The following is a 27,463-nucleotide window of genomic DNA, read 5'->3' on the forward strand; positions in this document are numbered from 1 at the left end:
CGCTCTGTCTTAAGGAAAGTGGTCCAGCTGTAACCACCATACTCCCTCCGCCCCCCCCCACCCCCGCAAGCAACTGAACCGCCTATGATGTCATAATCACAACCCCATTACCTCATCCTGCTGGGGGGTGGGGGTGCGTAGAAGAAGGAGGAGGAGTGAACAGCACTGGGCCCACCTCGGCTTTACAAAGTGTTTTGGGTGAGGGTTAATTACTGAACCAATTGGGAACGGCCCCGCAACCGTTACAAGTCTGAGGTTTATAAGGCTCTAGGCGATCGGGCAGCTGGAAGAGGGGCTCCTGGGACTCAGAGCAGGCCCTAATCGGCTCTTGGACTACATTTCCCAGAAGCCTTCACGCCGCGGACGGGTCCTCTGTTGGCGGAAGGGGGATTCCTTCTGAGAGGCTGCCGTAGAGGGCGGGACAGGAGAGCAGGTAAGAGGAACTTTGGCTATTTCTGTTACGCTGCCCGAATCGAGTAGGGAGCCGTACTTGGGCCAATGTCGGAACCGAGGGCGAGGGGAATGGCTTTGTTTACCTTCGACCGACACGGTCTCCCCCGCGGGTTTGGAGATGTGCCGCCAACTGGGCCCGTCCACCTTCTGCAATATTTTGGAGGGGGTGACTCGATAGTGAGGAAACCACGTTCATCCCTAAATCAAAGATCTTGGCTCATTCCCGGCATCACTTTCTAAAAAAGACTTTGAGAGAGAAATGACGCGGGTTCGAGCCGCCGCGGACGGTTCAGGGCGATTCTGCGATCCAGAGCGATCCCCCACTCTCCTTAGGGGCCCGTTGGTTCGTGCCGGCGCCTTTTAAGGGCACCGTGGGGCGAACGGAGCGCTCAGAGCTGCTCTGGCCGCGGCCCTGGGAGCTGGAGGAGCCGCGGTAGGTGGCGAGGGCAGGTGGCTCTGGGGCCTCGGGGCGGGCACCTCGACCGTCCCTCCCTCCTTCCCTCTTTCCCTTCCCCCAGCCCGGTCGCGCGCGCTGCATGGCCTCTCTGGACGCCTCCGCGGGGAGAGCACGGGACCTGGTGGGGGAGGGGTTGGCGGAGTGCTAAGTCCCAGACCCTCTACATCCCCTGCGTCCTGAGTTCGCTTCCCGCGGCCAGAAGATGGAAGCTGATTGGGAAGAGGCGAAAGACAGCCCCCCTGAGCGAGCCCTGGTGCCCCCCCTAGGGGCTAGCGGACGCCCCATGCCCCACCCCGCAGGGACAGGCAGGGCAACCGAGGGAGAGGTTGAAGACTGGAGGGGGGGGCCTACCCCTTTTGCTTCTTCATCCGGGTGGGGGGAGGGGTGCTCCCCACTTGTCACCCCTATCCCCGCCAGAGCCATATGGAGGAAGAGCAGTCAGTTCCACTTACCTGTTCATGCACCTCCCTGCCTCCCTCATATTTTCCTTTCGTGTCCCCCAGAGGTGTGGGTCTGGGACCTGGGGGGAAGGTCCCAGGGGATTTGTGACTCTCCTCCCCCTTGATCTGACTTGATCCTAGGTTCTCCAGGTTTCAGCACAGCCTCAGCATCCCTAAAACCCGAATGTCAGGGGCTCCTACCATCCAATAGGAGATGGGGTGGGGGTCCAGTCTTTATTTTAGGGGGCTGATGGTGAAGGGAAAACCTGGATTGAGAGTTGGGCCTGGTGGGGTGGTGGGGAGGGCCTAGCGGCCTGCTACTCTGTGAAGGGCTGAGCCCTGTGCCAGTTGTTAAGCTGAGAAGTTTTAACTTGTTTAGTGAACGTTCAGGGCTGCTCTGCTCCTCAGATATACAAAATGGAAGGGAAGGAAGGCGGCAAGAGAGGGTTTCTTACACTTTTTTCTATGCCTGCCTGAGAAAGAGGAGGCCCCTCGCGGAGCTGGTTTGCCTTCTTTTGTGTCCTGGTTTGATTCCTTATGGCTTCCGTTCTGTTCCCCCTCTCAGCCTGGCCTGTTTTAGGAAACTCAGGCTGAGAGTATCAGTTGCGTGGTGGTAGTTGCATTGTTCCAATTACCGCCGTGTGTGGCCACATCCCAACAATTAAAATGCAGAAAAACACAAAATCACTCTCTTCACTTGATCCCAGAGAGGGCTGGGAGTTCGCTGTTTGGCCAAATGCCTCATGAAAAGCTTGAAAGAGTTTGCTTCACTCCCTGCTCTTCATGACTGGTCAGCCTGAGGCCTGGGATCTCTGGGGTAAAAGCTTGCAATTAGGCTCCCTGTCTAGTTGATCTTTTGGGGGCAGAGTTAAGAAACCAAGAGGGAAGTGATATAAGCTTTAGCTTTTCCTACAAGAACATAGGGGAAGCCACTGAAGGGAGCTCTCAGGAAGCTGGAACTTCATTCAGGGTGGTAATAATAATTATGCATGAAAATGATAGTTAACTGTAATGATGATTGACTTCTCCCACAGCTTCCAAAAAACTACAGATACATCTACATGTAGTTCTTTGCTCTTCCTTACCTACCTCTCTCTGAGGTGGGAATGTGGTAGAGATGATTCCTTCTTTTTGCAAAGTAGAAAGTGATCTGCCTCCAAGGTCACAGGAGAGCTGTTTTGGGCTTCCCTAGGTGTTCAGGTAAGGGAGGTTGGCATCCAGCCAAATAGATAAACCCAATTGCCGCCTTCATCTTAATGATACTATCACTTGTGGCATTCTTAGGCTGTGTAGAGCAACAAACAGGAGGGTTTGAGAAACAGCAGTCTGTGTGGACTCTTGATTTGTACAGGCTGGATGATATGCTTTTTGCATTTTGAAATTTTGTGTTATAGTGTACCTGTGACAGATTAATAAGACAGATTTTTTTTCTGCCCATTTTACACATAGGTTAACTAAGGCCAAGGAAAGTAAAATTATCTCCCAGAACTGTTGTAGCAAATTGGAGCAAGACTTAGATTTCTTGATGTTTGTTGTTTCTACTAGAAAATGCTGCATACACTCTCTGATGAGCTGTCTGCCTGCTGGTCATTTCTGGGAATAGGCAGAACCATATGGAAACACTAGGTTATCCTCCCCTCCTCCATTGAGCAAGGTCCCTCAGGCGATTGTGTGGGCTTGAAGCTTGTTCTCTGATGGAATTAGTTTGCTTATACTGAAATTGACCATGAGAAGGAGTCTTGATTAATTGAATGCATGGTCTTTGAGTAAGATCAAGCTAAAAACTTACTTGAATGAAGTCATACAGTTGTTATTTTTAACATGTATAGAGTAATGTAATTGGAAGAATCCTGGTACCATTTCTATCTTCTTACCATTTTGTAAGAGAATACATACAGTATGTGTTGGAAAACAACAATAAATCAAACATTCAAGCTAGGGGAGAACATAAAACCTTTTTCACTTTGGTCTGAATCAAAAAGTCATTCCTACAACCAGTGCCCCTGCCTGTTCCCTGTTACTATTTCTGTAGTTTAGGAAAAGGGTACTTCTCTGTTTCTGATTGGAAGATAAAATATTGGGGTAATGAGGATGGAAGTAACCATTAGGGCTTCCCTTTTTCACGTGAGCTGTTTTTTTTTTTTTTTTTAAGATTTTATTTATTTATTTGACAGAGAGAAATCACAAGTAGATGGAGAGGCAGGCAGAGAGAGAGAGAGAGAGAGGGAAGCAGGCTCCCTGCTGAGCAGAGAGCCCGATGCGGGACTCGATCCCAGGACCCTGAGATCACGACCTGAGCCGAAGGCAGCGGCTTAACCCACTGAGCCACCCAGGCACCCCTCACGTGAGCTGTTTTTAAGTGGTGCTGGTACACTGGGTAGACAAAGCATAGCATGAACCAGGTTAAGATTGGCAAATAGGTTTCAACTTGCTTGCTAACTCCAGTTCATTTTACTGGTTAACTGGAGTGCCAGGTTCAGGGTGTTTCTGAGGCTGTATTGAGGCTTAGCAGGAAAGAGCTATGATCAAATTAATGAGGTCTGCCAGAGGCCTGGCATAGGGATGCTGTGTTATGTGTGCCATGCATTTTCTACCTTTGGGCCAGGTACATCTCTAATATCACTTGGGGCTGGTCCCTCTGTAATTGGCAGACTCAGCAGGCATGACTGGAGAGGGAAGTCCCAATGGTGCTAGAATGGTGCTGCAGTGGCAGAAGACGGCTCACGAGTGAGGTCTGGAAGAACGACAGGGAAGACATCCATCATTTGCTCCAAAGTGTGCAAGTCAAATCCTGGGGAGAATCATGATAACCCTGATCACTGAGCAGCTACAGAAGCAGACTCTGGATGAGCTGAAATGCACACGCTTCAGCATCAGTCTGGTAAAAGACCAGTCTTCCTGCTTCTCTACAACCCCCTCCCCCTTTTTTCTGAGGCTGTTTGTTGCTACTACTTTACCCATGTCCTGTGCCATGTGAGTCATGGTACTTATACTGTAAGAGCCTACTAAAGACTTTCAAAACCCAGCCCAAAAGGAAGGGGGCAGGTATTCTTCCATGGATAGAGAAGGGACACCAAAACTTGGGTGGAGAAGGGTTTGAGATATTGGAAGATACAGATTATTTTACTCACTAACTTTGGGAAGACAAGAAGAGAACATTTAGGAGTCCCTCACATCCCTATAGCCCATGAATTCCAGGGGTGAGCTCAAGAGGCCTTCCTGGAAATCTGTATCCTAAACCTGAATCATGATGGATATTCTCTCTCTCTTAGCCTCTGCCTGATCATGCAGACATCTCCAACTGTGGGAACCCTTTCCAGCTTGTGTCTGGTAAGGCATTGTGTGTGTGTCTGTGTGTATGCCCGTGCTTCCATCCACACCTTTCTTGCACTGGTTTCCAGTGACCCCGGCTAGCTAGCCTACCTCCACAACTTTCTGGCCAGGATTGCCTGCTGAGATTGATGCTCATTTCCATTCTACTGCGCCAGCATGGAAGTTATTTGTTTAGTTGGCTCTTAATCGAGCCTTGATGGGACTTTTATAATCTGGTTTTATTTATTTGGTTGTTGGTTTATTTTTTTGTCCCCCCCCCAAGTCTGTCTTGTTTTTTTAATAGGTAATATGTTCATTTAGTTCAAAAATTTTTAAATAATAAAAGTTTATTAAGTTATAGTGAGAAAAAGTCTGCTTTCTCCATTCATCTCCCACCATCTCCCTAAAAGCAGCTCTTGTTATTACTGTCTACCCATCTAGAGTTTGTTTATAGAAATAGAAGCAAATATAAATGTATTTTTTTATTCCTGCAAAAGGTTGCATATTATATTTATTATTTGCACTTTTTTGTAAACTTAACTATAATATAGCCAGAAGATCTTTCCATATCAGTGTGTTAATTTGAGTGTTTCTTTGTGGGTGGCCAAACACAAAGCAACATGAATAGTCTTAGGGTTTGCCAAGCACAGGTTCCACGTCAAAGGCCTTTCCTACACTGTTTGCCCTCTCTGGAAATTAAAATGATTTTTTACCTGCTGGATTACCTCTTACTCCTTGGCAGCCCTAACTCCTGTCTTGGTGCTGGTGACACATGGGAAAGGGAAAGACTAAGGAAGAGGACCATAGGCCTGCTTTTTACAACTTGGGGCTGGTGGGTAGGGGAGCAGAGTAGGGTTAGGTGGAGTGAGGAATGAGCAGGGCAGACATGCATTTGCTTCTCTTTAATTGGTCTACCTTTGAGAGAGAGTGGCAGGCAGTATATGAGACTGTTGTCAATTTCAGGTGGTTCCTCATAATGGAGGCAGTATCGTATAGTAATTAAGAGACCTAGCCTTAGCATCAGACAGACCTGGGTTTGAATCCTCCTTTGGTCATTTCATTCCTACGTGACTTTGGACAAGTTATTGGACTTCTGTCATCAAATAGGGATAATAATACCTACCTCATTAGGTTTTGGAGAAACCTCCCATAAAGTGCTCATTACATGGTGTGGCAAATAGCCCTTAAAAATATGTTAGCTCTCTTTAATACTATTTTTATTATGAATGCTTTCCAGAAGGTGCTTCCTGGAGGGGCCTGCCCCACTGTTCCTGTGCCGAGTTCCAGGACAGCCTCAACCTCAGCTACCACCCCTCAGGCTTGAGCCTGCACCTCAGACCACCCAGCCCGGGAAGCTCCCCACAGGAGCAGCCCCTCTCCCAAGTCCTAAGCCCTGAGCCCCCAGACCCAGAGAAGCTTCCTGTGCCCCCTGCCCCTCCATCCAAGAGGCACTGCCGCTCACTCTCAGTGCCCGTGGACCTGTCTCGCTGGCAGCCGGTGTGGCGGCCTGCCCCCTCCAAGCTGTGGACTCCCATCAAGCACCGGGGCAGTGGTGGAGGGGGTGGGCCGCAGGTGCCTCACCAGAGCCCCCCAAAGCGGGTCTCCAGCCTCAGGTTCCTCCAAGCTCCCAGTGCCTCTTCTCAATGTGCCCCAGCCCACAGACCCTACAGTCCCCCTTTCTTCAGCCTGGCCCTGGCCCAAGATTCCTCTCGACCCTGTGCCACCTCCCCGCAAAGTGGCTCCTGGGAGAGTGATGCTGAGTCCCTGTCACCTTGCCCACCCCAGCGCCGCTTCTCTTTGTCACCCAGCCTGGGCCCACAGGCAAGCCGCTTCTTGCCCTCTGCCCGGAGCTCCCCTGCATCCTCCCCAGAGCTGCCCTGGCGACCTCGAGGCCTCCGCAATCTTCCCCGAAGCCGCTCACAACCCTGTGATCTGGATGCCCGCAAAGCTGGAGTCAAGCGGCGCCATGAGGAAGACCCCCGGCGGCTGCGGCCTTCTTTGGACTTTGACAAGATGAATCAGGTGGGACCAGTAGGACTAGGGAAGCTTGGTTGGGAGGAGGGAGACTATTCCATTTTCCCTGAGAGCTATCCTCTAGTTCTATGCACTCCTGGAAGGTTTCTTTCTTTTTTATTTTAAAAAAATTTTTCTTTAGTTTTTAAGTAGACTCCACACCCAGCATAGAGCCCAACACAGGGCTTGAACTCAGCATCCCGAGATCAAGACCTGAGGTGAGATCAAGAGTCGTAAACTTAACCGACTGAGCCACCCAGGCACCCCTGGCAGGTTCTTTTCTGTTTGAGCTAGGGTGATTTACAATCCTGGTTGCCCAGTATTGTACCCATTTTAGCACTCAAAGTCCATGTCATGTGCCACTCCATTTCGAGAAAAACTGAGGTGAGACCCATGTTAAACCTTCTAACAGGAATTCCCAGTTCTGTTAAAGGCATTTTCCCCTCCATTCTATGGATGCATAAGCCATAAAAGTCCCATCAGCAGTGCCGTGCCCCTTCTTGACCTCAGGGCTCATTTTGCCACTTGTCCTTCATTGCTTCCCTTGGGTCTGTGACGGCCTAAGCAAAATGGGTTGCTGCCATCATTCACGTTCAGCAGATGTATTTTGACTTACTGGTGTGGTACAGCTGTTGTATGCATGTGCCCACTTTTTTCATACCCTTCCTTTTAGTCCACCAGGTCACAAACCTCTTTGAGAATCTTCATGCTTATTCATAGAGTCATTCCTCCAGCGAGTCAGCAGATGTTACTGAATACCTGTTACGTACCAGGCTGTGACTAGGCACTTACAATATTATGAAACATACAGATAATATGCCTGCCCACAGGAAGCTTATTAATGAGCCCCTAATCTTGAATCTGATAGAAACTATGGGCTCATTTCTCAAAGAATTTGGAGAAATTATAAATAATAAATCCATAAAATTTATTTATGTATTTTATATATAAAATATTATATAATTTTATAAAATTATAAATAATTTATAAAATAAATTTATAAATTATATAGTTCACATATTTCACCCTCAAGCCAAAAACTCCTTTTTTTTAATTCTTTTTTTTTTTTTTAAGATTTTATTTATTTATTTGACAGAGAGAGATCACAAGTAGGCAGAGAGGCAGGCAGAGAGAGAGAGAGAGAGAGAGAGAGGAGGAAGCAGGCTCCCTGCTGAGCAGAGAGCCTGATGCGGGACTCGATCCCAGGACCCTGAGATCATGACCTGAGCCAGAGGCAGAGGCTTAACCCACTGAGCCGCCCAGGTGCCCTTTTTTTTTAAATTTTTTTTTTTTTCCCCTCTTAAAAGATCTTATTTATTTGACAGAGCACAAACGGGAGAGCAGTAGACAGGGATGGGGAGAAGCAGGCAGAGGGAGAGGAAGAAGCAAGCTCCCTGCAGAGCAGGGAGCCCAGTGTGGGGCTTGATTCCAAGAATCTGGGATCATGACCAGAGCCGGAGGCAGACACTTAACCAACTGAGCCACCCAGGTGCCCCAAGCTTAGGACTACTGCCTGCAAGAGTAACCAAGAGGGACACTTGGAAATAGCTTGGACCCAGGGTTTTGTGGAAGTTGGTATCTTTTTTTGCAATCTTAACTTTGTTGTTTGTTTGACAGAAACCATACTCAGGAGGTCTCTGTCTCCAAGAAGCAGCCCGGGAAGGCAGCAGCATCTCTCCACCGTGGTTCATGGCCTGTAGCCCCCCACCCCTCTCTGCTTCCTGCAGCCCCATTGGGGGTTCCTCCCAGGTGCTGAGTGAAAGCGAAGAGGAGGAGGAGGAGGGGGGCGTGCGGTGGGGGCGGCAGGCACTGAGCAAGCGGACACTGTGCCAGCAGGACTTTGGGGACCTGGACTTGAATCTAATTGAGGAGAACTAAAACTGAGAGGCTACTTCCTGGGGCCACACAGACTGACTCTCTATGGCTACTAACAAGTGTCGAGGCCCCAAGGCCAGGGGCCCAGCCTGGGAATGGGGGTGAGTGGAGGGCTCCGACTCAGGGCAGCCGGAAATCTTCTCGCTCCAGGAAGCTCGACCATGCCAAGAGACTGGCCGGGACAAGATAAACGGAGCTGGTGGCGGGAGGGACAGCCCCAGAGCAGACCCTTCCCATGGCGGCCCTGAGTGTGAGTATCCCTGCCACTGAGAAAGCAATGGGCAGGGAAGGAAGGGGTCTGTTGACCCCAGCTCGGGGAATTTCACTAGCCCCTTTGCTTCAAAAGGGCACTTGTGTCTTAGAATTTGGCCAGGGTGGGGGGTTCATTCAGCCTCCTTGGAGAAAATGTGTGAGAGTGTGTGTGTGCGTGGGAGTGTACTTGGGGAAAGGTGTGTTTGTGTAGCCTTAGGGAAGGAAGGCAGTTGCTCCTTAACGGCAGAGCGTCATGATACCCCCAGGATCTTGAATTTTCACAGGATAGCAGGCTTATTCAAGGAGTCAAGAGGAGGGCACCAAGTTTTTCTTTTTTCTGAGTAGCTCTGGAACCAGGCTTGTAATCCATAAGCACCACTGGCTCTGCAGAGTATTCTCTTTGGGGTATGGCAGGGTCTTTTAAGTGCTGTGACCCTAGCTAATGGTCTTTTTCTTAGGCCCATTCCCTCCCCTAGGTAGATCTAATATTAGGACTGGAGAGGGCTCTTTACATTGATTCTGAGCTGGCCTTTTTTTCTTATCAGATTGCCTAGGCTGTATACAACCTGCCTTTGTGTCTAAGTAGATGTAAGTGCATGTGGGCAACTGAGGCAGAGTTGGGGGGGGTCCACCTTCTTCTTTCCCTGTCTACTGATGGGACTCCCCCCCACCTCACTCTCTGAGCTTTGAGGGTTGAGAACATGGAGGGAAGGCTCTGTATTGGTCCCCATCATCTGAGGCCCAAGGGCCTATCTGCAGCAGAAGTGGCATTCAGTGCCCACTAACCATGGGTAACCCTATCCCAGTACTGCCCTTTGGAAGCAGACTGTAGAGAAACTTGTTAGAAGATCCAGGCCTAACCTCTTTTCTGACCTGCTTGAGAAAGCGGAAGGGGATGTCAGCATTTCCCAGTTTGCTTGTCTTCCATTCCTGCCAGGAAATGTTTATTTGCCTCTAATTGGACCTGAGAGACCTCAGGGAGATTGGGGCTCACTGAGGGGTTGGCTGAGGATGTGTAAAGCAAAGGCTATGAGAAGCAGCTGGGAGTTTGTTGTTGTTGGATTGAATCCCCCCCCCCTTTTTTTTTGTTTCTCACCCATAACTTGAGCCAGGACAGCAGGTCCCAGTGGCTGCGGTAATGGGTGTAATAGCTGCCGGACTCTTCGTAGGCCTGGCACCAGTGGAGGTATATACTGAAACTGCTGCCAAATAACTTGTGAGGCTTTATCCAGCTCTGGTTGACCCTGCATAACTGAATTGGACCTGCCCTTCAGGTTTTTTGGAGGAAGGGGATTCTCTTCAATTTCCAGGGTGTCTTAGGATCCAATTCCTCATGTTAGGGAAGAAGACCAAAGCCCATATGTTTTCTTCCTCATGGAATTGAGCCTGTCATTTTCTTGGTTTCCCACATATTGGATAGGAGTGTCACTGAGGCTGCAGTTTCCTCACCTCCGCTCCTGAGGAGGTAGCCATTTGTTCTTGAGCCTCTGGCTCTAGAGGTTCTACCCTTCCAGGGCCCTTCTCCTGCTAGTTACCAGGTATTACCAGTAAGCTACCAGGTCTGTGGGGGGCCTGAAAGAGGCTCTTTGGAGAATCCAGGGAAACTGGGAGCCTAGGAGTTGCCCATCCTTGGTTTCATCCCTCCCTTGGCTCCTCTCCTTTTTTAGGCCATAATTTCCCTGGTGCCAGCTTCTTTTTCTCCTGGGGCCAGCTTCTTTGTCTTTTGGGGCATCCTTATCCCTGGGCTCTCTGCTGCATATTGGCTGTGCTAGCTTCCAGTAGGCCACTGGCAAGGCCAGTGGGGTCTCTGCAAGCCCTAAGCTGAAGAAATGAGGGCAGTTTCTGCCTCTATTCTGGCTTCCCCAAAGCCCTAGGGGTGCAGTCCTTAGAGGAGAGGGTCTACAGATACCATATTTGAATTCTATTACTTTAATATCTGGAAAGTTAAACTAGTTGAAACTGTCATCTTGCTTCCCAGTCTAAGCACCCATGACCCTGGTACAAGCCTTTTCAAGAAATGGTTCATTTTGCTTTACACAGTAGATCTGTTCCAACAGTTCTGTGTAAGCCAGATGCTATTTTGCGATGCATTTGGACTGCTGACCATTTAAAAGCAGCCTGTGTGATTGCTTCTTTTGTAAAGCAAGCAACCTCCCTCTACTTTAGCTGTTTTGACTATTCAATTTTCACATATTGGGCTTACCCAGAGTGGAGCACACCTTTACAGGGCTGTGGTTGACGCTGGGTAGACATCTGCATCTGTGTTGTGTGTGTGGTGTGGCTGACCGGTAGGTGAGTATTCCTGCGTGCGTGAGTGAAGCCACTCCCAGGCTGGTGCTCTCCTCCTGTGCCCGGTGACTGCCCAGTGGCAGCTCCAGCTGCCCTTCACTCCCACCTGCTGCCAAAGTCCCTGTGCTAATGGGATTACAAATACAAAAAGTGGAAAAAAATTTTTCGTAAACTTTGTTTTATATTAAAAAAATCCATTAAGTCTGTGTGTGTTAAACATGAGGTCCTGCCTCTGTGGCTGTGTTTGAAAAAATAAAGTTTTATTAGAATAATTCATTTTCCCAAGCAATCTCGTGTACTGCAGTGTCTTCTCCCCTTCTCCACAAAAAAAGGCAAGGAGGAAGCAGGGAGAAGGCTACCTAACAGCCCCCCTCCTCTAGTGCATGTCTGGGCCTTCACCCTTGGAGGGCGGTATCTGATCCTTAGGCCCTTCAAGGCATGGCAGTAATATCCTGGGGCCCAGGCTTGTGTTAGGCCTTGGTTATTTCTGGCAGTCTGATTTGGTCTTTGTTTCCCTGGTACTTATCTCTTCCCTACGGTCACTCTTCCAACAAGTTGAAGTCAAGTATTTATACATTCTAGTTCCCTGAGAAATGTTTGTTGGTCCAGTCAGGAACTTTTAGATTGGTTTGTAGGCTTTAGGAAGGGGAGAGAAAGCAGACTGAGAGACTTGACTGGGAATCTTTTTCTAGGAGTTTTCACATCTTATACCCTAGAGAGATGGAGATTTCATCATCAGAATTCAGATTCTAAAGACCTAGGCAATTTCTCCATTCTCAAAATTATCCTAACAGCAGAGCTTCTCTTTTATTCTAGAAGTTGGTATTTTCCATAATGCTTCAGTTTGGGTTGTTCGTGTGTTAAGGGAAGCTGTGTGGTTCATTCTCTTTAGACATTGCTATTCCACCCTTTCTCCTATGTTAGCATTCTTCCAGTTTGTGTGGGTGAAATGTAGTTGCTTAGAGATCCAGGCAGGAGCCTCTGTCCCTGAGGCATAGCCTTTCTTTACTACCAGTTGTGGTGCTGACTTGCCAGGCGTAAGAAGAGTCAAGTTGCTTAGCCTCCGTCCCAGTTTCCTGCTTCAAATTTGTGGCACTCATTGTTGAATACCAATGAAGTGTGCAGGAGGACAGGATTGGCTTGATAACCTGGAGCAGGAACTTTTGAGGGGTTGAAAGTACACTCTAAAAAGAGGGGCAGTTGTCATCTGCCCCCCAAACAAAGGAGAGGGTTTTGAGGAGGGTGGGGCTTTGGCATGTGTTTTAAAGGAGGCTCAGTATTAGAAGTTTTTCTCTTTCTTTAAAACTGCTGCTGTTTCATTTCACCTACTGTTTGAGCAAGGGTAAAGTTTGAGCATCTAAAGTGACTTTGTTTTTTTTCAAACCCTTATGTTCATTTTGTTGTTGTTGTTAGGTTTTTATACTGTTTATTTTCTGTAAGGCAAAGAGATTTCATTTTTCATTCTTGAAGTCCTGCTAGTATAGGAAAGAATGTAAATTCCATGAGGACAAGGGTTTTGTTTAATGTTGTATCCCCAGCACATTGAAAAGTTACTGGCACATGAAAAGACCTGCCATATTTGTTGAATGAATTTCTCATCTTTGCCTTCTCATCCCTGAACTTAGGCACATTACTGTCTCTGGTGCTAAGAAACCAGTTTTGAACACTGGGGCAATAATTAGAGCTCCATACAGGAGAAAATCCCAACAGTGAATTTTGGTAGAAAACCTGAAGGGCAGCCACCAGGTCTTAGGAATTCACCCTTGTTCTCCTCTTACCAACTATAGTTTGTGGGCCATGTGCTTTGAGAGATGTCTCTTGGCCCAGGAAAGCATTTTGATTTAGGCCTCAGCTGAGATGGAAGTTCCAAGGAATAGGGAGAGAAAAAATTCAAGGAAATGTTTCCTTAGTGCTCCACAGGGTTAGTTCTAGAATGACTTCCCAAGAGGTTTCATACTTTTTCTAAAGTCAGTAGTTGTTGCCTACTCCCTTTTGGAGCCCTGGACCTTTGCTGCAAGAAAAGTATGTCAAGGGTAAAGGAAATGTATAGACAGGAGTTAACTGTGTAGGCACATAAGTCTAAGAGAAAAAACCATCTACTACTCTGTAGGGCAGATCATTGAAAGAAATGGTTACTTTTTTTTTTTTTAAGATTTTATTTATTTGACAGAGATCACAAGTAGACACAGAAAGAGAGAGGGAGTAGAGAGAGAGAGGAGGAAGCAGGCTCCCTGCCGAGCAGAGAGCCAGATGCAGGACTTGATCCCAGAACTCAGATCATGACCTGAGCCGAAGGCAGAGGCTTAACCCACTGAGCCACCCAGGCACTTGAAATGGTTACTTTTAGGATAACAATCAAGGATTGTTTCTAGACCCTTTGTCTTTCTGGTTTGTATCTACTTCCATATATACTCATTCTGCATCCATAAAACTATGCAACCTGTGCTAATCTGATACTACCAATGGTAATGATTGAGGTTTCCCATTGCCTGGTGTGCAAGACCATCTGGGCCAAAATTTCAGTATCTTCCCTTCTCTACTGTCCCTTTTCTGTCAGGAGTTACCAATCTCCCATACCTATATTAAATGAATTGAGATGGGAATGATGGGATTTTCTTTGCCTCCACTCCCAATACTTGCGTGGTAAGATGAGGTGCTACTGAAGCAGAGAAGAGAATCTCTTTATTGCTGGTTTCATTCCAATTCCCCCTCAAAGTTTAACTGAGAAATATCTGTAACTAATAACACTGGTAGACTTGGAAAGGGAAGAAGTTCCATGACTTTAGGTCAAAATACCAGGATGTTGGAAGCACATGGGCCTTCACCCAGTGGGAAGAGTGGTATTACAACCTCCACAGGATGTAGGTCATTGGTCAGTTGGAAAGGAACCCATGAGGTACTGGTAGTATAGAATAGGATGGTACTATGTTATGGACCAGTGAAAAGAAGGATATTGTGTTCCATGGACTAATGGGGAAAGTTTCCTAAGAAATAGTGACAGGAATGGTAGGGCCTATTTTCCAGATAGGAAATCAGTAGGTATTGGGGTGTTAACTGCTTGGCTCAAAACACCAACCCTAGATTCCTTGCCCCTGAGCCACCCCCCCCCCCGCCCCCAGTAAAAGTCTTTGGTGTCCAAGGCGGCCAAGCTAAAGCCTACTCACATATGGTACCCCCCCAGAAGGAAGGTTGGGACCAGGATGGTGCCATGGAAGACTGAAGGACCCGCCCACTTTCCCACCCCGGCCGAAACTGCAATTCCCCTCCCTGCCGCAGGGGGCACTGCAGGCCCCGGGGAGGTTGGGGCGGAGCGCTGCGAGGGGCCCGGAGCTGCTGCCCCGCTCCGGAGCGCGGGGGGCGCTGTGCGGGGCCCGGGCTGCGGCTCCGCTCCCGGCCACGGGGGGCGCTGCGCGGCGCCGGTGGTTGGTGGTGGCTGTTGGGGGGGGGGGGGGGGAGCCGCGGCCGCGGGTGGTGCGGAGGGAGGCCTTGCGGGCGGATCGGGCGCTCAGCGGCAGAGGTGGTGGGAGGCGGCGGGCGGGAGCGCGGGTCTGGCCGGCCCTGACGATGGCGGACGCCGCGGCCTCCCCGGTGGGCAAACGGCTGCTGCTTCTGTTCACGGATACCGCGGCCTCGTCCTCGGCCTTGGTCCCCGCGGCGGCGGCGGGCGGAGATCCGGGGCCTGCGCTGCGCACTCGGGCCTGGCGGGCCGGCACGGTGCGGGCCATGAGCGGGGCGGTGCCCCAGGACCTAGCGGTGAGTGGCGGCCGAGGCGGGCACTTGAGGCCGGGGCTGCTGGGCCTGCGGGCGGCCTCCCCGGGGGCCTTTGTGAGGGGGCGGTGGGGTGGGGGTGACCCAGTTCTGCGCCCCCAGATCTCCTTAGCGCCCCCCACCGGCTCCTCAGCACCCCTTGCTCTGGCCGGCATGGCTTCCGCGTCGGGGTGCGCGCCCCGGTTTCCCCCGGGGGGGCGGCCAGGGCGCCAGGAGCTGCCGCCTCCACGCGGGAGGCCCCGCCTCCTGAGGGACCCCTTTCTCAGCGTCCCCCCCCAAACACGCCTTGGGAGCAGGTTCCCGAATCCTGGGAGCCCGGGCCCCTCAGAGTTCGACTGGTGCTGTAGCTGCGTCCTGAAAGACGCGGACCTGTAGTTCCCAGCCTCCCTGGAAACCTGCGCCCTGTTCCCTTCCTCCCGGAGCCCCGAGTGGGGCGGGAATGTGGGCAATTGTGGGAGGCACAGAGGCTGCAGTCGGAGCTGCTCAGGGCTTTTTTATCTGGCAGTTACTTCCTCCTTGTCTGAGCCGGGCTCGGCCTGGCGGTCTCCAGAAAGGCCAGCTCTTGAGATTCTCTTAGGGCTCCTTTCTCTTTGAGCTTCTGGGTGACAGGAGCTGCAGTTGTGGCTGTTTTTGATAAGTTTGAGATGTGTCTTAGCAGCCGAATGGGGCTGCTTAGCTGGTGCTTTTTTGCTCCCTGCTCGGCCCTGGGAGAGGTTTTGTTTTGAAACTTTGTGTTGGAGCTTGGGCGCTTTTGAATACTTGCCTTGGTATATTTTGTGATTAAAGTTGTTCAGTAAAATAGAACTTAACTAGTATTTGGGTGCGTTGTGTTATTTTTGCTAATGTGGCGGCAAAATACTGTCTTTGAGCTTTGGCAAACCCCTTTAGTTCCTCATTCTGGTAGCGGCCCTAGCTTCTCTGTTAAGATACTCTTAAAATAGGGAGATTCTTTTGGAATGTAATACATCAGCAGGCAGAAGGTAAATTTTCGTGATGAACTTGCTCCTGCAGATATTGTATTTGCTATAAATTGGAATGATTTGGAGAGATTTGATATTAATATTGTAGGTTTCTCATACCCATTTTTCTATTTATTGATTAGTCGTGTTAGGCTTTTTCCTCTCCCCCTTATCAAGCTTTATGGGTTGTTTGGCTTGCGGCTGGCTTAGCCTTTGCTTCTGCTACTTGAGTTCACATTCTTTGATCTTTTCTCCATGCTAAATAAGAAAAGGCTGCTTGGACATTTATGAGGCTTCAGTGGGGCGAATTTGTAAAAAGATACCAGAAATATAAGGGAATGAGGATGATGATTAAGAAGGGGATTTGGATTTAAATTCCTCCGTGCTTTCTTCAAAAGACTGCTTTCTAGGTTGAGGTGGGGGAGAGGTGTCTCTCTGAGAGCCAGTAATTCACTCCCATAAATGCAAAACATAATGAAGATCCACCATTATATGCATACTTTGACCTACAGCCTAGCAAGCCCTATCTTTTCAGTCGGAATTTTATATTCTAGTTGTTTCCACCATCAGATGAATTGCTAATGAGCTCTGCACCTGAAATGGCTACTCATTCACTTTGTTTTTTGCTGGGCTCCCTAAGGGCAGAGGTTTTTGAAGCTCCCTGAAATGCTGGACACCTACTAAGCTAAATACTGAATAATTTTACCACTGGCCTCATTGAATTGGTTTCTCAAACCAAGTAAAAAGTTGCAGTGATTCTTGGAAATTAAAGCCAAGCCTATGTTAGAACTGCTGAGGTCTTGCATGGAACTGTATACATACAGAAGCAAAGGCAGATTAGGGTTTTGAGGATAAACAAGCTTGTCCTGTGTATTTATCAAGGGATATAGATGAGAAAACAACCACAACCAAAACTCAGAGCCTTTAGAATTTTTCACCAGTTTGCAAAATTGTTCAAGAATTGCAGGTACTATATTGAGGTTCTATTAATGACAATGACTAGTCTAGGATGAGAACTGGACGTTTGTTCTTCTTTTTCATTAAGAGTTTTCCTTTGGACCCTAGACATGTGGGCCTTACCAATTTGCACCACACACCGTAGTAAACACAACCGTCTTCCAATCAAAAGTGTTCTTCCTGTACTCAAGGGTGGAGTTTTCAAGCAGCTGGTCTGTGATTGGGCAGATTTTCATTCAGTTAGTTTAAGATGTTTTCAGGCATGCTTGGTTTTGAGTAATGCATAGCAGGGCGCCCCCTGTTAAGGATGAGTAATTGAGGGTTGGATGAATGAGTTTTTGAAGTGATTGAAAACACTTCTCAGTTTTAGGCTCCATTAATACCCTCTTTCTAAATACTTTATAATGCTGAAATGTTTCAAAATGTAGCCCTTCTCCATTTAGTTAACCCTTTTCTTGAAAACAATACCAAAGCCATGTACTACCTTAAAATGAAATAGGAAAAACAAAAAGTCAGGGTCCTGTTGATTGGGAATTTTCTTGATAAGGATTTTATAGTGGCCATCTTCATCAAAGCTATGCTAACAAGTAACTGCTGAGATTTTTAGATGTAATAGGGAAAAAACCTCCCTGCCCTCCATGGAATAGTAGTTTTATTTGTGTTTCTAAATAGGCTAGTTTTTTTTAAAAAAAATAGTCTTGTTGCAAGATTAGCTTAATGGATTTTTATGCATTTATTTTTTGACTCTTAAGTCTGTCCTCTTTGTGTTTTAAATCATTATTGGTTCACATGAGTTGCAGAGACCTTGGGACCTTCATATATGTAGGGATGGTAAAACACCAAAAAAAATTTAAAAAAAGGGTTTTCCTTTTCCTGTGTGTGTGTGTGTGTGTGAAAAATCAAGACTTCTGGTTTGTCGAATGTCAAACAACGAAAAGTATACACAGGGAAAGCCAACAATCTAGCTCTCACAGGCTTCCACTTGTAAAAGAAGGCTTTGCTCAAATTAACAGTAGTACAAAAAATATAGAAACATTCATCTATATACAAAAGGTTGCTTTTTTTTTTTTTTATCAGATGGTATCACACTGCACGATATCTGCAGCCTGCTTCCCCCCCTACTCTTTTAAGTAAGGACTCTGGCTTTTTTGTTGTTGTTTTTTTGTTTTTTTTTTTGTTGTTGTTGTTTTTAATTTTCTTTTTAAATAATCTCTATACCCAACATGGGCTCAGAACTTACAACCCCTGAGGTCAAGAGTTGCAGGCTCTACCACCTGAGCCAGCCAGGTGCCCCTGTCTTTATTTCCATTCAACATTATACCATGGGCATCGATACCTATAGATCTTACTCATCCTTTTAGGTAACTACATTGTATTTCATAGAATAGATGTACCATCATTTGTTATGTCATTCCTCCTCATGCTGTTCAAGATATTGAAAAAATTTTTGGTATTACAAATAATACTGTGGTTAATAAACTTGGGCGTATATCTTGTATAATTATGGTTTTATTTCTGTAGTTTAGAGATTCAGGAGTGGGTTAGGAGCTATAGGAGTATATGCATCTTTTATTTTATTAGGTAATGCGAGGTTATTTTCTAGTAAGATGATAGCATTTCATAATCCCACCAGCATTGTGTGCATGCAGTGCTGCTTTCCCTTTTACCTTTGCCATCATCAGTCTTTGTCATTTTTGGCACTCCAATGGGTAAAGAATAATACAGCAATTTCATGACTACTAGTTTTTTTCTATGTTTATTGGCTGTTCGTGTTTTGTTTTTTTTTTTTTTTAAATGAGTTCTATGGCTATCTTTTGCCCATTTGAAAAAATAAAAGTAGGAGGTGTCTTACCACTTCGTACAAGTTCTGTGCATTTTCAGGATAGGAACCCCTTTACTTCACAAGTGTATTGCAGTTATTTTCTCTTCTTCATCTTCTGACTTGATGAGATGTAGTATTTTTGCAAATGGCATGTGAGGTGGGGGATCTAACATGCTTCCTACTGAGTAACCAATGATGGCAGCACCAATTTTATTAAGTAAACTGCCCTTTTCTTGCTGTTTCTTAGAATTAATTGATGCCTTTATTAGCACTGATTTGTTTTGAATGTGTTGATCGTAGCTATCACAGCTATCCAGAACTTGGAAGAGGAGTGAAAGCACATCTGCCTTATTTCTTTATCCCTCAATCTTTCATCTTTATCTGGAGGAAAGGTGGACTCTCAAGTACTACTTTCCTTTGATTCCAGATAATGTAGTAATTGTAGCAGTGTCCAGACTAGTACCATGTTTCTTCTATCTGGGAGTCTTCCAAGAGGAATGAGAGCTTATCTGGATCTGCCGTATTGTTTTACGTAGTCCTCCTAGTCTCAGGTTAGGTGCACTTTAAAATACCTCTCTACTTTGTTTGTAGGTAATGTAATGATTATAATCAGGTCCAGGACAATACCATATTTCCAGTCCACAGTCTCAACCTGTGTTCACACAAACCTAGAACTCCAACCCTAATTGAAATGGGAGTTTATGGATGTTAATGATCATCCTTAAGTGTCCTTTTCTTATAATTACAGAAATTCAATAAAAATCTGCATGATACATGATAAGCTGTTTATTAAAGTAAATAGTATATTGTTTTGTGGATCGGTGTAAGGTTTAGAGAACTTTAAATAAAAGTGAGATTGTATACATGAATATGTAATGTTTAAGTGTGAGCCCCTCTACTGAACATTTCATCTTTTTTTTAAGATTTTATTATTTGACAGAGATCACAAGTAGGTAGAGAGGCAGGCAGAGAGCGAGAGGGAAGCAGGCTCCCCACTGAGCAGAGAGCCCGTTGTGGGACTCGATCCCAGGACCCTGAGATCATGACCTGAGCCGAAGGCAGCGGCTTAACCCACTGAGCCACCCAGGCGCCCCGCACATTTCATCTTAATTCTCTTAAAGGAGGAGATCTATTTTTGAGACATTGAGCCATCCTTGAGTTTTTTAGGCACTCAGGTGCTTCATATTGTTCTTTTCTTTTTAACTTTGTCTTGTGTGTATAATTGTTAACAGTTGTCTCTTACTTTGTGTTTGCATTCTGTTTATTCTAGAGCTGTGTAGCATATTCACCAGTGATCACATACACTTGTCATTTTGTCCATCCAGCATCCTCTCCCTTTACTACACAATCAGATCTTTCCTCTTAATTACCCACTTATTTCTAAGAGTTCCTTCACTAATTCCCCACCTGCCAAGGACTCATTCCCTCCTTCAGTACTCACTTGCTGAGTTCTTATTTCCAACTTGTTCTGGCTGATTCAGTTCCCCACTTCCCTTCCCCTAAATGGTTGGGTAAATAACGTGGTTAGTGATTTTCTCAACAGCTGGAGTTGATTCCTGTAGGCTTTGCTTCCACAAGGCCTGGGGGATACAACACCTGTTGCTGCATCTCAGTTTTCCACTCCCTTTAACATGTTGGTGGTTTTTAAGCCCTCCCTACCCAACTGCCCCAACTGCCAAAGTGTCTTTTACCCTTGTTCTGTAGATGGATAAAACCTGCCTGATTGTTCAGTAGTGACTCATATAGTATGACCTCTCTCAGTTTTGCAAGGGCAAAAACTCCATTTTTGTATGTGTGTTCAGGGATAATCAGGCTCTAGGGAACCGCTTCTCACTAACCAAATTCTCTGGAGACTGATTCGTAAATTGTCATATAAGGTTATTAATTTACAGTGGGAGATACACCTATCCAGAGATCTGCACAGAGCCCCCTCCTAATCTACTCAAGAGACCAAATTACAGATAAGAAGGACCCTTGGCGTGCAAAGAATCGAATGGGGGAAATTGGGTGTTGCCAAAAGGATATTTATAGCAAGCATCCCTGATTCAGTGATCTTGCACTTAATACTTTCTGCCTTATACTGCTTGCTTTTTTTTTTTTTTTTTTAAGATTTTATTTATTTGTTTGACAGAGATCACAAGTAGGCAGAGAGGCAGGCAGAGAGAGTGGGGAGCAGAGAGCCCAATGCGGGACTCCCAGGACCCTGGGATCATGACCTGAGCGGAAGGCAGAGGCCTTAACCCACTGAGACACTCAGGGCCCCTCCCCTTTGCTTTAATGTTAACCATTGAAATCCTATAAGAAGAGAAAGCCTGTCTGTTCCAGGTTCTACCAGTTCTGTAAAGCCTGTCTGAATCTCCAGCATGCTATTTTTTTTTTCTTTGCTCCTTTAGTACTTTGTTATTTGCCTCTTTTTGGAATATTAATCACAGTTTTTCTTCTTATAGATAGATAACAAGATATATAGCTCATCTCCCCTACTAAATTGTAAGCTCCATCAAGAACAGAACATGCATTTTTCTGTTATTATTTTAAGAGGCCTTTTCTGACTATCATATCTTAAAAATAATATTTAGAAGCTGGTATTAGATTAACTTTCACATCTGATTTATTATGAAATTTCTACTCTGTGGCTTCCTGTTATAGGGTGTTTATAATTGACCTTTAATTTTTGTGTTACATATTTCTGTTGATATGGACTCTGCTAATTTTTTTGTTTTGAGATTATTGGAATCTTAACTTGGGACTCCAGTCCCAGGTCCATTGTCCCCTGGTTTTCGTGACTTACATCTGACTTGTTAGATTAGAAGCATTAGATGTTTTATTTTTGTGATTCTCAGGTAATGCATGCCTATGATACAAAAATGAAGAAATTATTTTGAGGGCAATTTTAAAAGTAGCCTCTGTACATCACAACTGATTAGAAACTGCTGTTTATGTTTTGACATCTAACCTCTTTTTTAGAATTGTTAAAAGTCGAATTCATACTGTATTTTCAATTTTGTGTTTTGCTTTTTTACTTAATGTAGTAATTTTCCTGTGTTACTGAAAACTTTTGTATATTGTGATTTTAATTTTCTTTGTGCCCTTATTTATTTTCCAAAGATAACATGTATTGCTCTCATAACTGAAAGGAAAACAATAAAATTGTCTAAGAAAATTCTTACAATTTGAACTTGTTTCAGATTTTAGGTTTTACCAGTTATGCTGTGTTGAGCATTTTTGTGACTAAAGCCTATCCTGTGTTTAGGGTTATTTACCAGGATTATTGCTGAAGGTATTATTATTAAATATGTGTGCACATATTTAAGATTCTTGATAACGTTTTTTCTTTTATCAGTTATAATCAGACCAGTAGTGTGAGTTTCTTATGGAATGCAAGTTTATCCGGAGCCCAAAGTCTGCTAGGCCTTTTATGCTTTTATTTCATTTAATCCTCAGACAATCCTTTGAGATACTTACTGTCCCTATTTATAGTCAAAGGAAGTGAGGCGCAAAGAGGCTAAAGTGACTTGCCCTGGGCTACACAGCTAAGAAATGAGGAAGTTGGGATGCAAACCCAGATCTTTGTGATTCCACAGGCCCTAAAAACACAATATATGTATATATGCTTGAGTTTTTATTCTCATTATCCCTAAGGTACTCAAGTACTTAACATCTAATTTATTGTGGATATTAGAAAGTAGGGGGAGGTTTGAGGTGGTGAATAGGGTTAATTGTTAGGAAGCTATCTCATGATCAAAGGAATATAGAGAAAATTGCTTTTTGTTTGAAAACTGCTGTCTTTTTTTTTTTTTTTTTTAAGATTTTACTTATTTATTTGACAGACAGACATCACAAGTAGGCAGAGAGGCAGGCAGAGAGAGAGAGGGGGAAGCAGGCTCCCCGCTGAGCAGAGAGCCTGATGTGGGGCTCGATCCCAGGACCCTGGGATTATGACCTAAGCCGAAGGCAGAGGCTTTAACCCACTGAGCCACCCAGGCGCCCCTGAAAACTGCTGTCTTCTAGACATGCATCATTCCCTACCTTGGCTGTCGAGATATCCCACAGTTTTGTAAAGTCATTTTTTAAAAAAGTTTTTATTTATTTATTTTGACAGAGAGTGAGAGAGTTCACAAATAGAGAGGCAGGAGTGGGGATAGGCAGACCCCCTGCTGAGCAGAGAGCACAATGCGGAACTCCCATCGAGGACCCTGAGATCAGGGAGGACCCTCTGAGATCAGGGCCCGAGCCGAACCGAAGGCAGAGGCTTAACCTACTGAGCCACCCAGGCACCCCTGTAAAATCATTTGAAGCGGACTTTACATTTTGTTTAGAATCCTTAAGAAAACAAAATTCAACTGGTAGACTTTATAGATCTTACTGGCTTTATTCGACAATAACTGAATCGGGCAGCAACCCTTGTGGCTAATAGAAAGGAACTCCAGAGAGCTGTGCAAAATGAAAGACTTTTATAGGCAGAAGGAGGTAGGACAAAGAAGTTATTCTAGCAAAGAGCTGATTGTTTCAGACAAGGCCACTTTCCTTGAGGGGGGGACAGTAGGGGTCTATCAGGCTGATTACCTCACTAGTACTGACCAGGTAATTCTAGATTTACTGGTTTAAGATTCCATTCTCTAGAGAGGTTTTGTTGTGGTTTGATGACCTGGGCTTAGCACAGGAGACTCCATTTTGGACCTGTTGTCCTTTTTGAACAAAATGTAGGTAGAAAATTGGAAAAGAAAATTTAGGGACCTTGGGAGTTGAGTTAGTCTTCCAATTCCCTTACTCCCAGTCATCACCATATCCTGTTACTTTTATCTCTGTGGCTTCTCAAATGAACTTTTCCCTTCATACAGCCTTATGGGGTTAGGCCTTTTTCATCTCTTTCCTGCATTGTCATGGCTTTGTAATTGGTCTCCCTGCCTTTAGTTTCTTCTCTCTGTAATTAATCTTCCACCCTGTTCCCAATGTTCATTCTTTCCCTTTTAAAAAGTAGTGAGTTGCCAGGGTGGCTCCGTCATTAAGCATCTGCCTTACAGCTCCGGTCATGATCCCAGAGTCCTGAGATCATGTTCCTGTTCCACGGGAAGCCTGCTTCACCCTCCCCCATTCCCCCTGCTTGTTTTCCTCTCTCACTGTCTCTCTCTCTCAAATAAATAAAATCTGAAACAACAACAACAAAAGAAGTATTATTTTAGCATTACATGAATACTTTTTTTTTTTTTTTTTTAAAGAAGAAGGAGCATTTACTGATTAAGGCTAAAATACTATTAGCCCTTTTGTCCCAATCCTTCCCTTCTCTCACTGCCACCCCTCCCCCAAATCTGCAACCAGCTTTTTTTTTTTTTTTTTTTTTTTAAGATATTTATTTGACAGAGAACAATTGGAGGGGCAGAGGCATAAGCAGACTCCTTGCTGAGCTGGGAGCCTGATGCAGGGCTTGATCCTAGGACCCTGAGACCACTACCCAAGCTGAAGTTAGATACTCCACCCAGATGCCCCTGCAGCCAGCTTTTTTGCATATAATACATCTTGGAGATCTTTCCTTGTTAGTGTTTTAGATGTACATTTTTTAAAAACTTCTCAGTACTGTTTCATAGTCTGAGTAAAGTGTGTTTAGCCATTCATCTAATATTAAAATACTTTGTAATTTTTATTTTGATCTATTTTAAACTGAGCATTGAGAAGTTTTTCCCCAAAATGGCATTATCTCTATAAAGCATTTTACGATGTCTTCTCCCTGCCCCTTTAAAACTATCAGTGACTCCCCCAAAGCCTATTTCTGGGAACATAAACCCACATGTGTCCAGGGTAGCAGGCTTATGAAAATAGCTAGGTGACAGACCAGAAAGTATAGTGGAGATTGGTAACTGGGGAGTGCAGACACTCCCTAAAGATGTTCAATGCATATTAAAAACAAACCAACAACAACAAAATCCCACTCTGCTGGCCAAACAAGACACCTTTGCCACCAGATTTCAATGCATCATGCACTAACATGCCAGAGCCCTTACAGCTTACTTACTAATCCTATGGCTGCTGCCTAGAACACTCAATCTACTTTTGTTTCTTTTCCTTTGTACCTCCTGTAAGTCTTCTCTTCTTTCTCTGCCAGAATGCTTGTCCTTTAAGACCCAGCTTGGGTACTACTACCTTTTCTGTGAAACTGTTCTAGTTTCTCAAGGCAGATGACTTTTCTGGCCTAATGTATCATGTTCAGATCTTTGTTACTGCCCTTGTTACATAGCTCTGTAATCATTTCTTTCTTTTTTTTTTTTTCATTTAAGGTTTTATTTATTTGTCAGAGAGGGGGGAGAGAGAGCACAAGCATGAGCAGTGGGGAGGGTCAGAGGGAGAAGCAGGCTCCATGTTGACCCCAATGTGGGACTTTATCTCAGGACCCTGGGATCATGACGTGAGCCAAACACAGAGGCTTAACAGACTGAGCCACCCAGGTGACCTGCTCTGTAATCATTTGGGGGGTTTTTTTGTGTTTTTTTTTTTAAGATTTTATTAATTTATTTGACAGAGACAGACACAGGTAGAGAGGGAACACAAACGGGCAGTGGGAGAGGGAGAAGTATGGTTCCTGCTAAGCAGAGAGCCCAATGCAGGGCTTGATCCCAGGACCGTAAAATCATTACCTGAGTGGAAGCCAGATGCTTAACGACTGAGCCACCCAGGCGCCCCTCTGTAATCATTTCTGTACCTCTCTTAACTCATCTGAGTTAACAGATGAGTCCCTCCTGTCAGTTGCTAGCTTTATTCACCTTGGTATTCTTGGCCCCAGTAAATGCTATACATTTACATAAGAAGTGTTCTGTTTCTGTTGAGAGTAAATAAATTTTATTAATTGTAGGAAAAATGGCCTTAGGGAGAAACAGAATCCAAATTGATGATTAAACAATAAACATGAAAACTTATATTACCCAGGTTACTACTATTGATGTTATCAATCTTAGGAGAAATTAATCGATCTTTTTAAAAGATTTCATTTATTTATTTATTTATTTAACAGAGATCACAAGCAGGCAGAGAGGCAGGTGGGGGTAGGGGTGGGAGGGTGGAGTGGGGGGGGTGGAGCAGGCTCCCTGCTGAGCAGAGAGCCTAATGCGGGGCTCCATCCTGGGACCTTGAGATTGTGACCTGAGACAAAGGCAGAGGCCCAACCCACTGATAGACCCAGGTGCCCCCAAATTAATTGATTTTATTAAAGAATTTCTTTTATTTTAATGTCACTAAAATAAATGTAAATCACTTAGATACCATAAAAGGAATTTTGAAATAAAAACAAGAGTGTTACCACTAACTTTCTTTAACTAATAAAATATTTTACATCTAGTCCTTGGATTTTAGCTGTAGCATGTGTAGTTCTATTTGCTACTTCTAACAGTAAAAATTTTTAAAAGACTTTAAATAATCAACTCAAACTGTCTTAGTCTTATTCTGTTCAGTTGATCAACCTGCCTTAGTCATCTCTGACTCAGTCCAACCACAGTCATTGATTTTTGTTAGTTTATATCCCTTCCCCTGTTCTGTGGCCTAGCCACTACCATTTTAAGAGTTCATATTCTAGGTACTTTGATCTGAAATGATTATTTACTTATATGTTCTAACTTCTTCTATTACTCTAGGTAGGAAGTAAAGCACAGTGCTAGGGCCAAAAATAAGCCTCGCTGTTCAGAGAATATGTTTACATTCCATATTGCTCTTTATTTTCCTTTTTCTAAAGACTTACTTTGGAGAGAGAGCAATCAAGCAAGTGGTGGGGAGGGGCAGAAGGAGAGGAAATCCCAAGTGGACTCTGCACTGACTACAGAGCCCTATCTTACCACAGGGGGCTCCATCTCAGGACCCTGAGATCAGGACCTGAGGTCAAACCAAGAATTAGATGCTTAACTGACTGCGCCACCTACGCACCCCTCCATATTGCTCTTAGAACAAATTCATATTGTTAGCTGTGAGGTATAGCTTGATCCCAGAGCGTAAAGCACTGCTGTTCTTTTCAAAGTAAATACTTTATTCCATATATGTCCTTTGCCCAGGTGGATTGAGAGATAATTTCCCTTAAGTTAAGTGAGATCTGGCTTTCCAATAACTGAACTTTTCCCTGATGTTTTCAGATAAGTGATGACAGGATTCCTGAATCTTAACTTTATGAATGTTGAAGTTCTTTTGTACTAAGAATAAAAATTGTTACAGCTGTAGTACAATGACTTCTTTCAGTGTTCTTGTATTTGTGAGTTGCTATATTTTGTGCTTTATGGGTTGATTTCTTTTTACATGGTTGGCAGATTAGAACTGCAGTGTGGTGCCTGGCCATCACTCACCATGGACCCTCAACCTCTGTTTTTCTGAGTGATGCCCAGTACAGGGCTGTGTCATTCACAGTCACACACAGCCAGGGCATATAATACTTCATGCTTCTTTACATGTCATGCAAGATCTTGTGTGTCTTTTAGCCACCTCCTCCTCCTGACATCAGTTATGTAATGGTACCACTCTTGTTCAAAATCCAAGTCATTTTTGCATTTTCCTTTACTCTTTTATCCAGCCAGTCATCAAGCTTGGTGATAGAACTCATGGATTCTAATAAGCACAAGTAATTTTTTTCCTAGTCTCACTGTTCCCACTCTGGGTCATGGAAGAACACTTCCTTTTATCTTCCCCCAACTCCAGTCCATCTATATCCACTGGTAGGTAGGTGAATTTCCTTAAACCAACTGCTCTGTTCATATCTTGACCTTAGTTAGAAACCTTTTAATGGCACCTGTGTACATGAATGCACACACACACACACACACACACACACGCAGAAACACCCTCATGCCTCTCATTGGCGGCTGGATGAGGCCCTGGTTTTTTATCCTGGTATTCAGGATCT

General features: G+C 45.2%; 2 protein-coding genes across 4 annotated transcripts in view; both read left to right on the forward strand.

Moving 5' to 3' along the window:
• The first annotated feature begins 376 nt into the window (after positions 1-376).
• On the forward strand, positions 377-11,313 carry FAM53C (family with sequence similarity 53 member C). 2 transcript variants are annotated; one of them, XM_059417654.1, is made up of 5 exons: positions 377-433; positions 4,002-4,231; positions 4,623-4,680; positions 5,900-6,684; positions 8,293-11,313. In XM_059417654.1, the coding sequence occupies exons 2-5, from the start codon at positions 4,154-4,156 to the stop codon at positions 8,551-8,553; spliced, it is 1,182 nt and encodes a 393-aa protein (XP_059273637.1). In that variant the 5' UTR covers positions 377-433; positions 4,002-4,153; the 3' UTR covers positions 8,554-11,313. The 2 variants fall into 2 exon arrangements, with proteins under 2 accessions (XP_059273637.1, XP_059273636.1); XM_059417653.1 differs by lacking the exon at positions 377-433 and adding an exon at positions 656-886.
• Positions 11,314-14,553: 3,240 nt separating this feature from the next.
• The window catches only part of KDM3B (lysine demethylase 3B), a 70,150-nt gene continuing 57,240 nt past the window's right edge, over positions 14,554-27,463 (forward strand). For both annotated transcript variants that reach the window (XM_059417656.1, XM_059417657.1), the window contains exon 1: positions 14,554-14,844. In XM_059417656.1, coding sequence (XP_059273639.1) covers positions 14,656-14,844 — 189 coding nt within the window. In that variant the 5' untranslated portion in view covers positions 14,554-14,655. The remainder of the gene's footprint in view (positions 14,845-27,463) is intronic.

This window comes from Mustela nigripes, chromosome 12, assembly GCF_022355385.1.
Source record: "Mustela nigripes isolate SB6536 chromosome 12, MUSNIG.SB6536, whole genome shotgun sequence".
Classification (NCBI taxonomy): Eukaryota; Metazoa; Chordata; class Mammalia; order Carnivora; family Mustelidae; genus Mustela; species Mustela nigripes.